The sequence below is a fragment of the Lindgomyces ingoldianus genome, assembly GCF_010093535.1.
Source record: "Lindgomyces ingoldianus strain ATCC 200398 unplaced genomic scaffold BDR25scaffold_3, whole genome shotgun sequence".
In the NCBI taxonomy this organism is placed as follows: Eukaryota; Fungi; Ascomycota; class Dothideomycetes; order Pleosporales; family Lindgomycetaceae; genus Lindgomyces; species Lindgomyces ingoldianus.
The window spans coordinates 1,168,250-1,184,148 of NW_022985164.1; the positions used below are offsets into that span (position 1 = coordinate 1,168,250).

Consider the following 15,899-nt stretch of genomic DNA (forward strand, 5'->3'; position numbering starts at 1 on the left):
CGGGCATTGCCTTGAAGGAAGTTGCCGTTATTATTGGATAATAGCCCCATAGTAACTCTCTGCGAGTTGGATAGCGCTGAAGATCCAAAGCCTTCATTGGAAATAGTCAAGGAGGGACCATCGCGTTTCTTGAGACGGCTAAGGCTCTGCTCCCTGTCTCACTCACGCCTGTCTCCTCCATCTTGACCGTTGAGGATAATTGACCGCCAGTGCATGAAGACGCACGCCAACAGTTCGCACTGCAAAGGGGTCTGATACAATACCCGATGCAGAGGATGGATTGGCGACTTGGCGGATGTTGGATGCAAGCATCCTGGAAATGTCCCGGTGCTTAACCCAGTAGGTGTGGCTAGCGTATAATCAAGCTTTAACACGTGAGCGCTAAGACACACAAGGCAATGCTACGTCTTGGGTCCATTTCATCCCTCGTCAACACCGCGGTGCTCTTCACGCACGCTTTCACCGGGGACCCCGTTGCTTTCACCCACCATCACCATGACAGAGCCTCGACGGTCAACGCGGGCGCGGGCTCGGGAAGAAGCCGCGCCGCCTCCCCCCCCAGAGCCACCACAGGAACCTCTAGTGACACCACTCACGAAACAATCGTTGAAGCGTAAACGCACCGCCGCCGCCATGAAGGACTCAGCACCGGCTACACCAATATCTGAAAACTCCCTTCAACAGCCAAAACAAGTTCTACCAGTCCGATTGATCGAGGGCCAACCACTTCCGACCTTGACAGAGCCGCAACCCATGGACCTGTCGGCAGAAGAATACCAGTCCATCCAGCAGAGGTTCGTTATTTATACCACATATTTTGTGCTTTGAGTTAATATATCTCTATTTCAGTGGTATCCTCGGCGCTTCCCTACAGCGGTCCCGCGCGGTATGGACATCTGGCTCAAACTTCCGACTATTCCACGCCTTCTTTACCGGCCCGAAGAAGGTAGCAGATCGAAGCGAAGAGGACAAGCAGAAGCTTCAGCGGCAGAAGGAGATTCAGAAGAACTTTCCACAATTAGGGGGGGGGGTAGAAGTTCAACTTGTTGTTGAGCCACATACATTTCCGATCCGCATGTACGGTCCAAGGGAGACAATAAGAGCAGCTCAGAAGAAGCCGCCTACCTACGGCCAATGGCCCAATCATAACCAATACCCCACGTACCAGCAGTACAACAGCCCGGCGTCTCCATACTTGAGGAATCCCATGCCACAACCGAGACCCAGTCAACCAAAGCCACCACCACCGAAGCCGGCTCCATCACCCTCGGCCGGTGGAAGTACAACGCCTGCACCAGATCCTGTCATCCACATGCTGGCGCAGCGGGCGGGAACAGATCCAGAACTGAAGGCTGTAATGAAGATTGTGGCTGCAGGACAGGCTACCAAACAACAACTTGAATTCTTCCAAGGTCACATCAATGAGTTGTCGCAGATACTGCAGAGGCAAAAGGAAGCAGCAGCGCGAGCTCTTCCACCTCCAACACCGAAACCCCAGCCTCAAGCACCTCCTCCACCTCCTCCTCCACCTCCACACATCCCGCAAGCTCCTCCAAGGCCAGTGCAACAATTGCAAAATACGCCAAAACAGTATTCACCAGGCCCAACTCCGGTTCCCCAGAATCAAATGCCTTCTACACAGCTTCATCAGTCACCATATAACAATCCGCATCCTCAGCACCAACCGCATACCAGTCCCTACGTACCGACTAATCAACCCCAAAGGTCCACATATCGTCCTCTGGTATTTGATTTTGTCGAGGGAAATGGAGACAAATTTTACTTCCCCTCATATAGTTACATGGAATGGCTCCCGAATAATCAGGGAGCGAAGTTCTCATTCCTTATTACAAAGATGAAGCCAAAGCCAAAAGAACTCACTCCGAGCGCCACACTCACACCTAATCCAAAAGCAGTCGCGGCTCCTTTGCCGGCCCCAATTCAAAGCGCCGGGTCGAACTTGCCTACAACAAGTATTGTAAATCTTAATACGTCTAATCCAGTACCCTCTCAAAACATGCACCCAGGGCCACCGCAACCTCCAGCTCCAACTCCAGCTCCGACTCCAGCTCCAACTCAATACATCCCACCTCCTCGGATTGAAGACTTTGACGAGAAGAGTGATATCAGGGACATTGAAATCTACCAGCCCGTAACAATCATCATCCTCACCAACAACTTCGAAATTCTCCAATCACTACCCCGAACCGTTCGACCTCCTGATGTCGTGGAGAAGTATATGAATGAAATCTTTGATACTTGCAAGCGGGCAGAGGAAACATATCTAGCGTTCAGGTTGCCGAGAGAGAGTGCTACGGATGGTGAGGGCGAGAGAGGCGGTGCAACTCCCATTGTGTCAACACCCAACGCTGATGTGATACTGACAGGAACGAGCGCTGGCGTTGACAAGAGGAAGGGAACAGGACGGTCAAGGAAGAGCCTAGTGTTGTGAGTAGCTCGACGTTGGCGCTCGCGATGCGCGTATGTCCTTAGGGATGTAATTCAGAAAGAGTACGGTTAGCCTGCGCTTCGCATGAAATAGCTACCCTATCCTTCCCAAATCCATTATTTTAGACGCCCAACTCGATCATAGACATCGAGTCCCAGCCCAGGTAAAAGAAGTAATTGAAGAAACAAGCAATGTCAGCTTCCTCGCAATTGATGCAATGACCCCGACCCCCAAATTATTGCACCACCAAGCATATGGTTCATCTGAAGTAGAGACCTTTAGCGAGCTATTGCATAGCGATGGACGGACCTGAGCCTTTTCTGTAGCACGTGGTACTTTGGTGCCATGCGTAATCTCCGTTCTCCATCGTTTTAGACCACATAAACCATGCTTGCGGAGTTGAATGCTCGGCCGCCAAGCAATTTTGGAGTCCGATGGAGGGGCTAAAGTGGTGGGGTTCGAATGAATATGTTTCGCGGAATATGATTTCACATATCGACGGAGTCTTGGAGCGACAAAGGGCCTGGTATGTAAGCCACCCTTGGAGCTGAGATTAGAAAGAATCAGGATGGGAGAGATGAGAGGAAGGCATACGTTATCAGGTTCTGCCGCAGCTAGAGTACAGCCGCAACAATAGAATTAAACAAACTTGGAATGGTATCAGAAATAACCACAACCCAAAATCCCCTGACGTGGGAAAAGCGAGTCTAAAGATCTGACGTTGTATTTAGCAAGGGGCGGCACAGAAACACCTTGTTCCATACACAATCATCCCCGTCCCGATCCAGCTGTCCCAAACCCCACCTAAACAACCCAACTTACCGCCCCCTCGTCAAAGTCCAGTGCAGTGACCAGAAGTTTGAGAGATGCACTGAAAGGGGCCCGGGGATGCTGCTTAGTTCAAGGCACTACTGAATGAGCCGCAAAGTACAGCTTTCGCACAAGAACATTCTAGAGATTTCCATTCCAATTCACAGTTTACAATAAGAATAATGCTCCCCAGAGTTACTACAGCTCCCAAAAACGGCCAAGAATATCCAAACTCTCGTTGAGTTTTCTTAGAACGGCACCACTCATATTTGGCCAATGGGAATTCTCTAGCTAGTAACTCAAGCAGACCTCTTCAAGGTAGAACAAGCATTAGATAGTCACAGCACTAGGCAAAGCAGAGAAACTCTTGAGCTTTATTGAGTGGAGAAGTACATTGGTATTAACATCCCCACCTTTGAGACTCTGCGAGAGTGGTGTAGCACTTTACGGAGCCTACTGAATCATCCGAGCAAATCGTAAGGCTAAGGTTGTATAGTTATCGAGATGCGGAATACTCTTCAATACATCCCGACTTAGATGCGGGAATTGACCGGGAATAAGGGTATCAAGTCAAGATCCCACTCTTTGGGCTATCGTAAAATCGTCAAAAGCTGATATGGGAGGTCTCAAATGCTTCCATGAAACACGGTTTCGTAGATTCGGGTAAGATGAGTGGCAAATGGTAATCGTGCTCCTACTTCTGCTCCAGTTGAATCTAGTATGAAAGGATACGCAGTTACTCATTTAGGTGTCAAGTTGGGTTTCAGGGTATGGTTTCCAACACATGGAAAGAAATTTTCAGTCCTAGCAGGGTGTAGATAATTGTGGCTGGTGCCGGCTTAGACAGTCTTGGAGCTGCCATCGTACTCAGAATCGCTGGCCACTATTTAACAGTGCTTGAGGCCGCGCAATTGAACTTGGGGCGGAATTGATCGTGAATTCGAAAGTTACCGACATCCATTTCGGCAAGATAAGGAGCAAAGCCACGGTAACGGTTAAGGGTCGAGGATACCATGAGACTGACTCCAAATCCTGCGAGTATGAAATCGGCACACAAGAACCGCCTAAACGCACTGGTGATATGGCTTACCGTCTGCTGTTGTATTCCGAAGACATAATGGTCGACCCTGAGATGCAACCTATCCTGGAAGATAGAGCAGTGATTTAATGGTATGGTTCCGGCGATCACATCGGTAAGATCATCCAGAGCTGAAAAATGCCAGCTGCTGATACTCAAGCCCAGTCACCTATCCCCTTCGAGAAAGGTTTCCACTTAACATGGTTTACTTGTTCTAGACGATATGCCTGAAGATGGGCTGTCGGCCTTGCAAGGATATGTAGACGAAATGAAAGATTGGTTTAAGGAGTGGGATCCAAGGTAGCCCGCCTACTCTAACATTTACTTCCCTACTGCTAATGAGAAGTAGGCTCGGAAGGCTCCTAGCCCTGTGCAAGTCCGTCCTGAGATGGCGCCTTTCCATTCGTGAAAACATCGACTCGTGGGTGCTTCCAAGCGGCTTCTTACATTGCCCGGAGACTCTGTCCATGCTACACTGCCATACTTAGCAAGCGGAGCTCGTATGTCTTTCGAAGATGGCGCTGTGCTTGGCGAATGCCTCTCACAAGTACATCTAGCCACTCCAGCTGAGAAGAAGAGGCACTGGCTGTATATGAGAAATGCTGCAAGAGCCGGTCCGAGACGATTATTCAGCGATGGAACATTCAACAGGATCTTAACCACCTAGATAATATAGAGGAACAAGAGGAGAGGGACAGGAAGATGAAAGCATTTGATGCTGTTGAACTTCAGTGGCACAAGGGTGATAAAAGACTGTTGCCTGACGGGCTGAAGATTGGGGAGGATCCTCTCACATAGACATGATACGGGGTAGGGAATGACTTCTACGATACGGCTCTCAGAAGGATGTTGATGAAATGTGACCGAATGGGGGAGATGTGAAGCTGTAGAGTATCATTGGAGAACAAGAAGAACATAATAGCAGCCCTTCCCTAATCAGGCCAGTGTCAGTCGGATACAGAAGCTGGTTTAGGCGGGAGCCTCCAACTTATAGGCTTCCTATGAGTAAAATGTTTGCTCTGGTTGCTAGCAACGTAAAGTCTTTGGAGTCTTCGGGTGATAGGAAAGGAATAGAGCGTCAAGAGGTCTCAATGCGTCCAGGCTCAATGTCTCCAAGAAGAAGAAACCACCGTAGCAAAAACTAAGGATGTACTGAGAACAAGGAAAGCACAAAAACATTCTCGCACGAGTGTCTAGACCTCGCGTTACATTTAACATTTTGCGGCACAGAAACCATTCCTCCTAACCGAATCCCTCCGTTCCGCTGCGGACGCCCCTATCGATAGCGGCCTCGAAAAACCCTATCGATAAATAAACGAGCACCAGTTTCCTGCAGGAACGCGGCGTCCATCAGAGCTTCCTTCAACGTCTACCACTCGGACTCCCAACCCTTTACAATCTTGTAATCGGTGCTAAAGTATTAACGCATGAATATGTACGTGTCAACAGCACAGTATTCAGCTCGTCCCATCCCTCCTCTCAGCTCCCATAGGATCCAGGAGGAGAAGAAATCGTGAAACGGGACTTACTTGCCACACAACCCCCTGCACGCATGCAGCCGCCGTGGCTGAGCCCTCGCGCACCGCCGAGGCCAGATGATTTTCGCCTATCCAGTGCCCCAAAACAGGCCTCGCTTCAGCCCGCCTCATCTGTCTTTGGCAGGCGGGGCAAATCTCCAAATTGCAGGGTAAACTCAGACCGTGTTTCGGGGCTACTAGGGGTGGGGTCTTGTGCCATCAGACCCAAGAAATCGGGATTCGGTGGCCAGAGAAACAAAAAGGGCTATAAACGTGAAACAACTAGACTGAAGACTTACTGGCCTTTTGTTCATTTCGGAGCGCTTGTGGTGGTGTGGGGGACTTGGTGATCAGTGGACGATAGATCTACGGGCGAGAAGGATGAAAAAGGAGGGGCGTTGAGCGGTGCAGATACGGAGGCCGGGGGAGAATAAGGGGTCTGACGCTTCGAGAACCTGACTGGGCCTTGTATGAGTGCGTGGAGGGCTTGCGTGGAGGGTAGGTAGGGTGAGTATTGCAAACCTTCGGGCAAGCTGCCAGATTTCCAGATGAGAGTGAGACAGGATGAGATGCAATGTTTGAAGTTGAAAATGCTCTTCGTATTTGTACGATGCTTATACTTGTATATCTACATTTGGTATTCCAATCCTTTATGTGAGATATCCATCTCACGCCAAATATAACTCCATAAATGCAAAGATGGATCCAGAATACGTGAAGAAAGAAGTATACACCAAACCGGTCTCAGACCGCATGTCTCCAATGAATGAATGCCGTACAACCAAATCAAGCCCTAGCATCCTTCAATTTACACCAAACATCTGTGATTGAAAACCTCCGAAGAATGCAGTGCGGGTGTGTGACAAATGCATCTGTTTTACGGGATGCTTAGTCGCTTGGGGTGAAATCCTTGCCGGGGACAACCCTCGCGTGAGCAACGCGGCCTCTAAGTTGGCGGTTGTACACAGCTCGCTTTTGGATGGTACCATTGCTGCAAGTAGTACCAGCAGCAACATTCTGCCACACAACATTTCCGTTGTTGCAAAGACCGAATTGGTTGGCACCATTACAAACGATAGCGCCGTTTTGAGAGCAGGTAGCTCCTCCACCTGTTGACGGAGCAGTAGGGGAAGCAGGTGTGCCAGTGCCTGTGCCAGCAGCTGGTGCGGAAGTTGCTTGCACTGGGGTCGAGGGTGTCCCAGTAACTGTGACGAGGGTGGTGAGTGTGGATTGAGCTGGAGCTACACCGGCAGCGCTGGAAGATGCTCCTGGAGCGAAGACACCTCCTGGGTTGGATGGCGCAGCGGAGGACACGGCTGGGGCGGACGAAGCAGGCTGGCTGATAGGAGCAGAAGAGGGAGAGCCACCAGCAGCCGAGGAAGCCGGGGTGTTGCCGCCTCCAGTAGAGCCGCAGTTGCCCGTCGGGTCTTTCACATCGTTTGTGTTGCCCATTTGAACTTCGGACCCGGGGTTGGGGAACTTCGTGGCAAAGTTCTGAGGGCTGGTGCAGCCGTTGTTGATGTTGGCAACGAACATGTCCGGGAGTTGGTCGAACTTCGAGGTATCGCTGGCCCCACCAGTCACCTCAATCGGTGCACAGTTCATGTAGAGCTCTGGGGCGCCGCTCATCTTGGAAAACCAGGTCCAGGCAAAAGTAGCCTTGCCATTGGGAATAGCGTCCGGCAATTCGAAATCGTAAGTGTTCGTCTGTGCTTCAACACCAGGGCACCCTCCCTCGATAGATTTGATGACTTTGAACTTGGAATTGGCAGTGGGTTCAGTGTCCATTGTCACGCTCAGCTGGCAGGATCCACCTCCGTGAACGGCAGTGCCCTTGAAAGAGATGGTCTGCTTAGATCCAACAGCCATTTTGTTCATCGTTGAAACGGTGAACCCATTCTGAGACTTGCAAGGGAATTGCGAAGCGGTAATGGGACTGTTGTCAATCTTGTCGACACTATATGGAACGGGCTGGGCCATGATAATGTGGGCACTGGCAGAAGCCAGGAAGACAGTTGTTGCCACGAATACTGAACGGAGAGACATAATGACAATGTTGGGGTCGTGCAACGACAGAATGCTTAAGGATTGTGAGAAGAATTCAAAATTTGCTAGCCCAGCTAGAATGAGAATGAAAAGCACAGAGAATGCACAAAAGAATGTATAGTGTTCAGAGAATGCGCTGTAGAGATGAGACACATAGTGGTTGAGGAAGCAGTTTATATATCTCTACTGAGGTAGTATTCTCCAGGCGACTCCCTACCCCACCGGACCTCCTTGACGATCCCTCAATCTTAGAAACAGTTTCGAGAGCAGCACTCGGAAAACCAAACAATTGCTTAGTCGGGCGTCGTGCCATGGCGAGCGTTTACGCTATGAAACGGGGGGGTGTGAGATGGCCCTGGAGTGCGAGCCAAAGAAAGGGCGACATGCTTGAGGGGTTGACGCAGGTACATTAATGCACGGGGGCCAAGAGGGGGAGTCCGCGGTGTTGACGATGGCAGTCCTTTTGTTCCCTGCTGGTGAAGGTTTCGTTTGGCTGCTGCTGCGGCTACTGATTGGCCTAGAAAGGGTCGCTAGTTGGGCCACGAAAAATTCCAGCACCCCTGTATCAAGATGTGTCGCACTTGAATGCATCTGATCCCTGCAAAGCTGGACCGATTGGCAAGTCACTCGCCTTCTCTTGCTAGGCTGTCATCTCATCCAGCCTGCCGCTTCTCTACAGCTGCTCAAATGTTCAATAGGAAGTCGAATACACTGATCACACCCTTTTCTCATTCGAAACAGAAGAGTGGCTGCTGAGAAGCGCTCAGGCTTGACGATTGACGCAACCAGCATGATTTTTCACCTCGGCTGGTGTCCTTTCCCTAACGATCCAGAAATGTTTCGAAGGTGATCCTTTGCTCAAGGTCCAGCTTGGGTAATCCAACCCCAAGGCTGCCACTCTGTCCATCCTTCACTATGGAGGCCGTCTGCGGTTTCTATGCGTTTCTAAACATGTCCAATAGAATGCGGCCTCGAAATTGCAGCACTGCTTTTAGGAAGTCCGATGTGTTTTGCTAGGAGCTGAGTCTCAATGTAACCAAACACGGCATTGCATAATGGTGTGGCTTCACTAAAAATTGCTTCACTGTCTATTCATTGTTTTAGGATTATCGCTCATGAGTATAGTCGACCTCTTTCCAATTTCCGTAAGGGAACTCCAGCGGCGAGGGCAATATGCCCGACGTCCCGGTCGCCTTGCACATCTGCAACGAACAGTTCCACATCTTTCAGTAGCCTCGCCCTTTCCATAGCATCAAGCATACTCCCACCTTCGGGTACCTTTACATACGGGTTCTCATACGTCATACTTGTTACGAATCCAAAGAGCTCAGGACCAAGGGTTTTTCGTTTGAGTACCAACGATGCTGCTCCGGTGAGGAAGATAACCCCAGCAGCCGTTAATAGAAGTGCTAACCAGGCAAAGTTGCAGACGTACATTTCCTGCGTTGTTGACAGGGTAGCATTCGTCGTCGCTCCAATAAAGGATATTCCCGAGGGTAGTGCCGTATTTTCGAAGGTCGCCCACCACTTCGAGAAGGTCGTGTTAGAAGCCGAAAGATTGCTTGGTAGATAGACATTCATATCTGCTCTAGGTATAGTATCCGGGCCGTAGAGCGAGAAATTTGCCGGCAGGTCTCCAAGATACGAATTTGGGGCAATGGTGAGCTGGTAGAAGGTATTCAGCAGGAGGGATAATCGCCTCGAAAAGGTCTCTGCTGATAGAAGCGATAGGTCCATCCATGCTGGGTTAGACTCTAAGTTAGTAGTGGGTGATACGAAGGGGAATGCAGAGGTGTTGAAGAGGAACTGCTCCGTTGGGGTGGACCCTCGGACCCAGTCAAATGTACTTGGAAAGGCTTTGAGGAATAACTCGGCGATTAATGAATGATCGAATCCAGTGAACTCTGCGGGGCGTTGGTCTGAAAGCGATATTCGAGTGCGTTTTGCAAAGCATTGAGCTTTAGCGCACTGTATTTCTGTCTCGGTGTGGATCTGAGCAAGGGAGCAATTCGCAATATTCAAGAAGGAGTCTTCGGACGAAGTTATGTAGTTTGACGCGTAGGTTATCTTTCGTTTTTGGAAAGGGTGGCTGACTTTCGAATCATTGACGAAGCCGAAGAACGCATCGAGACGACCATCGTCACCTTGAGTTAAGGGAATGTCGGTCTGGAGAAAAAATGTTCTAAATTGGCCAAGCGGATTATTCTCTGTCGACATATTCTGCCATATCTGACCAGGGGCGATTTGTTCTATCTCAGTAAAGTTCTTGTCCGCGGCAATCTTCATTTTCTTGAAAGGCTCACACTGGGTAGTGAAATGGGTCGTCTCGATTCTAAAGATAGAGTCCTGGTCCCGCGGCCTCCCAACGATTGGGATTCCAACTAGTGAGTAGTAGTCTTCCGCTGAGGATAAATTCGAAGGAAGGTTAATCCACCCCTGAGAGTCCGGTCGCGAGGTATTGGCTAGATCTAGACGAGGGATCTTAACGTTCCCCCACGTATCTTCTGGGCCTTGTTTGATGGTGTCAGGCGCGAGCAGCGCTGCTGTGTATAGCGGTGTGACTTGTGTCAGCTTCCCATTGCTTTCGACATATGTGGTGGACATCGCCCATGCTGTTCCTGCTGGACCTGTTGACAGATATCGCAGTGGTGCAACGGTGAAATTGGAGCTAGGTGACTTCTGCAACAATCGAAGAGATGCTTGGCCACCCAAAGGAGACATGGACCAAAGGAACAATAGATTAGCCCCAACAACGGTAAGCCGTCGCATTAATAGCTGGCTTTCGACAGTTCCCCACACTGATTGACTGGCCATGAGTAGTTCGAGAGTCTGGTGTCTTTGTTAGTCCTAGGGAATTAATTATAGCCAATTGCTAAGTTCTCCACAGGCATAAGCAAAGAAAAATTTACTTACACTCAGCTTAGCTCCTCTCTCAGCCAGGTACCTAGCGATCATCTTCATGCTCCGCCCACTTATTGCAGCGAAGACAATGGGAAAGATGGTAGGACCCTATGTTACGTTAGTGTAAAGACTTGATCAGGCTATGGTCTCGACCTACAAGCTGAATAGCGAACTCAACCTTCGAGCCGAACCTGTTGTTCTTTGTAGGCTTGCCATTAAGGGTCACAGCCGCAATTCCAAGAACTACGATTAGTCAGTGCTGAAACTCATGCACACTGTGGATCACTTACGGATGAAATAGATAGGTAAAAGGACCAAGACAATATCTCCAATGAGGTACAGGTAAGATACCCAATCATGTTTCTTTAGTGGGCTTCCATCATGTGGCCAACTCGGGACTCTGGTAACGGTTGTCTCCCAAGTCTTAGATCTCGTGTCCATTGGTGGTGGTTCTGGCATATCTGATGGTCCCAACCCATATCCGAGAGATCGACGGCGGAGTGTGCGCTCGCGCATCCACGAAAGCAGTCCCCTAGCCATTGTGGATGTGTTTGAGTATCGAATACCAATCACTGGCCTTAGGCAGGAGATTCAATTCGACCAAGAGTTCGCACAGAGCGAACCCCTTCGGTTTTGCCCTTCCGGTGACAATGTGGCACAGTCCATTTGTAATCATATATGCGGGAGGCGACAAGACACCGCCATGAAGGGAGCGGCTATCTGCGACGTCTGGATGCTGTGTGAGCGAATCGTTTGCTAGCTTTTGAAACGTCAAGCACTAAAATTGGCGCCTGTCGTTCCACTCCATTTTGGGGGCGGTCTAACCGCCACAGTGCGCAACAATCGATATACATAACGGATAAGAAAAGGAAGCGCAAAATTAACACAAGTCCAAGAAGGCGGAATGTCGAAGAGAAAGGAGTATAGGAGCATATATGATGGCGGCAGATAGCTAAATCATGAAGCATCATGAAGCGTAGTGCGTTGTTGGATTTGTGCAGAAGGCACGTGTCCGAGCGTTTAGCGCTTGAATCCGGCACTGCGAAAAGACATTTCCTCTCCATTAGATTTTGTCTTCGCTCTTCCTCCTTCACTTACAAGACCTCTTTCCAACCCCCTTAAGCTAGGTGCTAACTTTACAGGCTATTCGCACCTCACGTGTAACATTGGCAAGGTAGATTTTGATGAGTTAGACCTCTTGCTGGAATTCGGGAGGGTAATAATCAGATTCAAATATATGTTCTGAGCTACCCCTCTCATATTCCTATAGTCAAGACATGGTTGGTTGGATTCTCATTGACGCCAATGGATCCACTATCTTTGCTCCCACATCGTAGGGTAGGTTTGAGGCAGCAGTGGTATTGTCTATTCTATAATGCATCATTATGAACCCCCTAATCGATTCGTAGTACGAATTGCCCCAAAATTTAGAACTAAGAACTTCAACAGACGATGCCCAAAAAGTGCTCGACCCGTGCCCAGCAGGGGCAACCCTACTTGCGGAGGGTATATTCACGACTTTTCTCCGTTCTATACTGGACGATTCTTTGTTATAGTCCTAGTCCCAAAAACTCCTAGTTCACACCGCTTCATCGTGTTGAGTACAGCTACCCAAATGCACAGGGTGGAAACCGTTCAAAATACGTCTCGGCTACTCCAATCAAGTCCGCTTGACATTTCTGAGTTCTGTAGCAACGCATGCGGAGTTCGTGCTGTTATAGCGTCTTTCTTTTGGCGGATTTGCCTGTCCATTAGAATTACGATTCAATGTCACAGGCCTGAGGAAGAATTGCTGAATCGAAACGCAGTTTGGAGTAGCTTCACTGTCAGCATTCCATTTTGCGCTGGATGTGGGGGAATACCTGTGATTGAAAGGTATGGTTGCATCTTTCTAGTCAAGATAATTCAAGGTTCATAGAAGAGCGCTTTTTTCAACTTCGTTAACACGCAAGTATGCCCATAGCTAACATCAGATTTAGGTGTCCATCAGGCAGTGAAGAAACAATTGTCAACAATTGGATCCAGACACGGAATACCCGAAGGTATAGTATGATTTACTCTGCCAAAGATTGCCTTAAATATGTATACATAGTAATGTGGCAACGATATGTCAATTCAAACTTCTCATTTAAAGTCTGGTTCTACGGAATTTCCTTCATGTTCTTTGCTCACATTTTAATTCACAAAGGTCAGGTAATGACTGACCAAATGCTTGACCCGCTCCTCAAAGCCTACATATCTCATTCTAAGAATCACTTCTGACTTCGCACGATCAAATTGGATCGGAGCTGTCACTACCCTCCCATCATCCGACAACTTCCCCTTTGCGACCGCAACAGGAAACTCCTTCGCAGCAATATCGAAAGTTTGCTCCTACTTTACCGTCTCTGATGACACTATATCCCCGATTCCCAGAAACTTTCAAATCGAGAGCCTTCACATGGGCTAAAGCAACATCGTTAATATTAATCGTGCATCCGGGAATAGCACCGATATCTTTGCCAGTAACCAGGCCAGGGACAAAGCTATTGGTTCCGTTAAACACGTCTTCAGTGTTGGTGGCCAGTTCATCACTGCTAATGAAGAACGACGGAAACATATGGATGACATCGAAACCTAGCCTCTCTCGCTTCATCCACTCCTCATCGTCATTTAGTGCTTTGATCTTGCTTGCACAGTATCCATTGAGTGCATTCACATACGGCGGAGGGAGAAACCACGTGCGCATTGTCTCATCGAAGAGAGTTGAAGAAAATTCAGATACTAAATACTTGAACGAGCAAATAGCGCCAAACGATGAAGGAATGACGATTCGCTTGATTGATGCCGCTTTATTCGCCGCCTCAAGGATGTTCATGGCGCCTTTGACTGCGGGCTCAATGAACAGTTTCTCCATATTGTCATCGTCCTTGTATGCTGAGGTTAGAGGTGAAGTGGTATGGATAACATAAATTGCCCCTGTAATGACTTGGCTGTAGGCACCATCTGCTAACATATCTGGAACGACAACTAGTTCAAGGTTCTCTCCAGGCTTCAGCGACTTCACGGAAGGGATACTAAGAATCCGTTGGCCCTTGGCCTCACTGCGGACTGCAGCGTCGACGCAATAACCTGTTTTAGGGGTGTCGACAATAACTCTGTACCCGAGATGGCCAGGTCCAAGGTTCTTATTAGTGTTATTCCGTTGAAGTTTGGAGGTTGTAGTACCGCCAGTGATGAATACGAGATCTCCTGTTATTTCAACATTTCTGTCAAGGCCTTGATTTATCTAGTGAAAAGGATAGTAGAGTAGAAGAGGTTGTTAGAGGTGAGTCACAGTAATCCATTTCGGCTCTTGTTTTTATCCTCACTAAAGTCTCTCATCAGGCCTTCCATTCCGTACCAATCTTTGTAGATTTCCAATGATATATGTGACCACCTCGTCTTGCACCTAGAGAAATTTGTAATTAAGAGTTAGATCTTCGCATCTACGGCATGTGGAGCGCCCTACACATGTGAGAAGAGGGAAATATCCTATTCCCAGAGTATAATTCCATCCGACTCGGCACGAACAGCGTTTCCAACAGTTAGTACAACGGTTCGTACCTACGAAACCTACAGTTAGTCATGTACTGTACGGCATCTATTATGTTGGTACGAACCGTTTCCTACAACTACAGCGCTAAACTTATTTAGGTATCAAAGATACTTGTTTAGGTAGATAACGTAAGTGGTTATACATTTCTTGGCATAATTTGAGCCGTAAATGGATAGCACATGCCCGTTTCGTACGGTACGTTAGTACACACTAACTGAGCCGTACAGTAACTGTATGGCCTCAAAAATGCCCCGTAACTTACTGTTGGAAACCACTGGGCACAAACATCAAGAACGGTATGGATTAGTGATCGGTATTTTTAATCCTCCTGCTTGATGAACATAGGAATAAATCAATCTGATACCTTCGGCCCCAGTGAAATTGATAAGTGGTAAAGTAGAGGAAAGAGGATTTGTTGGGTGGTTGGATGATGATGTAGTCAGGTCTCCAGGTTGTGCCTTTCTCTTGGACCCTTGGACCCTGACATTGGCAGGTGAAGGGACGGTGTTCTTTTGTATAGAGAATGACTCGCGACTTCTCTCTTGGTCTATCTAGAATCATATTCGACACGATGGCGATGCGGACGCCGCAAAACCCCAAGGTCAGGAAGCTTTGCTTTTCTCAACCATACAGCTGGCTATGTGAAAAAGCTTTATATTCCACAATTCCTACGCGATTGGGGCCGAAGCTCCACCTCTCCACTCTCGTGCTTTCCTTCTTCCCCAACTAAGGCAGCATCGACACAACGCGAGAAAGTAGTCTCCTCTAGTGAAGCTGATCCTTCAGGAGGAGGCACGAAAGGAAACAACAATGATGATGCCAATCATCTTCTCATTCCTCCCCACCCACATAGTTACGTCAGGTCTAGCATCAATCTGGACATCGGATAACCTTCATCTCAACAGCGCGATTAAAAGGGAGGTACAGATGTTGCGCTACTTCACGACGGATTGTTCTATCAGAATCAAAATCAAGACCGTTCTACAGAGAACTCGTATTTCAATACATAAATCTAACAAGATGTCCTCAACCGGGATCAGGCAGAGAGCCTTATCATGTCCCCATCAGGTTTCTAACACCTGATGGATCCCTCAAAACCTGCGGCTATCCGGGCTCCACCACAGCTTACTGTCTTCGTTGTCAACTAAACCGTCTCCTTCTCTTCCGAACACCTCATGGTCCGAAAAATGGTCACTATAGTAACCAGATCCCTTTACCTGGACTGCTAAGGAGTCATGATTGCCGCCACACTATATAGTGAAACACCATTTTGGTATATACCAGAGGACAAAATACAGAAAGAGGCAATGAGACCGCTCATTGTCACGGAAAAATTTAAACCGCATATTGGAATATACAATGCAAACGATCTTTTACCACGCGTCCGCGAGTATGAGCCCGGTAAGATGGGGAGGCCGTATACGAGAGTGTATGAGGTTCAGCGGTCCGCAGTAAACGGGCCGATATTACGGGCTAAGGACGACTTCGTCGGCCAGTTGTAAAGAATAAGTGAGCCATAAC

General features: G+C 48.5%; 4 protein-coding genes across 4 annotated transcripts; 1 reads left to right on the forward strand and 3 right to left on the reverse strand.

Moving 5' to 3' along the window:
* Positions 1 to 445: 445 nt before the first annotated feature.
* Positions 446 to 2,849, forward strand: BDR25DRAFT_339437 (uncharacterized protein). Its single transcript, XM_033693386.1, has 2 exons — positions 446 to 794; positions 850 to 2,849. The coding sequence occupies exons 1-2, from the start codon at positions 496 to 498 to the stop codon at positions 2,450 to 2,452; spliced, it is 1,902 nt and encodes a 633-aa protein (XP_033553267.1). The 5' UTR covers positions 446 to 495; the 3' UTR covers positions 2,453 to 2,849.
* Positions 2,850 to 6,450: 3,601 nt separating this feature from the next.
* Positions 6,451 to 8,036, reverse strand: BDR25DRAFT_300433 (uncharacterized protein). Its single transcript, XM_033689374.1, has one exon. The coding sequence runs from the start codon at positions 7,898 to 7,900 to the stop codon at positions 6,743 to 6,745; it is 1,158 nt and encodes a 385-aa protein (XP_033553268.1). The 5' UTR covers positions 7,901 to 8,036; the 3' UTR covers positions 6,451 to 6,742.
* A 977-nt stretch (positions 8,037 to 9,013) lies between these two features.
* Positions 9,014 to 11,390, reverse strand: BDR25DRAFT_277535 (uncharacterized protein; the record flags this gene model as incomplete). The annotated part of the gene is made up of 4 exons (XM_033687618.1): positions 11,092 to 11,390; positions 10,959 to 11,044; positions 10,814 to 10,909; positions 9,014 to 10,729 (listed from the first exon to the last, which is right to left on the reverse strand). Exons 1-4 carry the CDS (start codon positions 11,339 to 11,341, stop codon positions 9,014 to 9,016), a joined length of 2,148 nt encoding a protein of 715 aa, XP_033553269.1. The 5' UTR covers positions 11,342 to 11,390.
* Positions 11,391 to 13,106: 1,716 nt separating this feature from the next.
* Positions 13,107 to 14,666, reverse strand: BDR25DRAFT_309826 (uncharacterized protein; the record flags this gene model as incomplete). Its single annotated transcript, XM_033691117.1, has 5 exons — positions 13,107 to 14,069; positions 14,184 to 14,231; positions 14,354 to 14,386; positions 14,590 to 14,608; positions 14,641 to 14,666. 5 exons carry the CDS (start codon positions 14,664 to 14,666, stop codon positions 13,107 to 13,109), a joined length of 1,089 nt encoding a protein of 362 aa, XP_033553270.1.
* Positions 14,667 to 15,899: the final 1,233 nt, after the last annotated feature.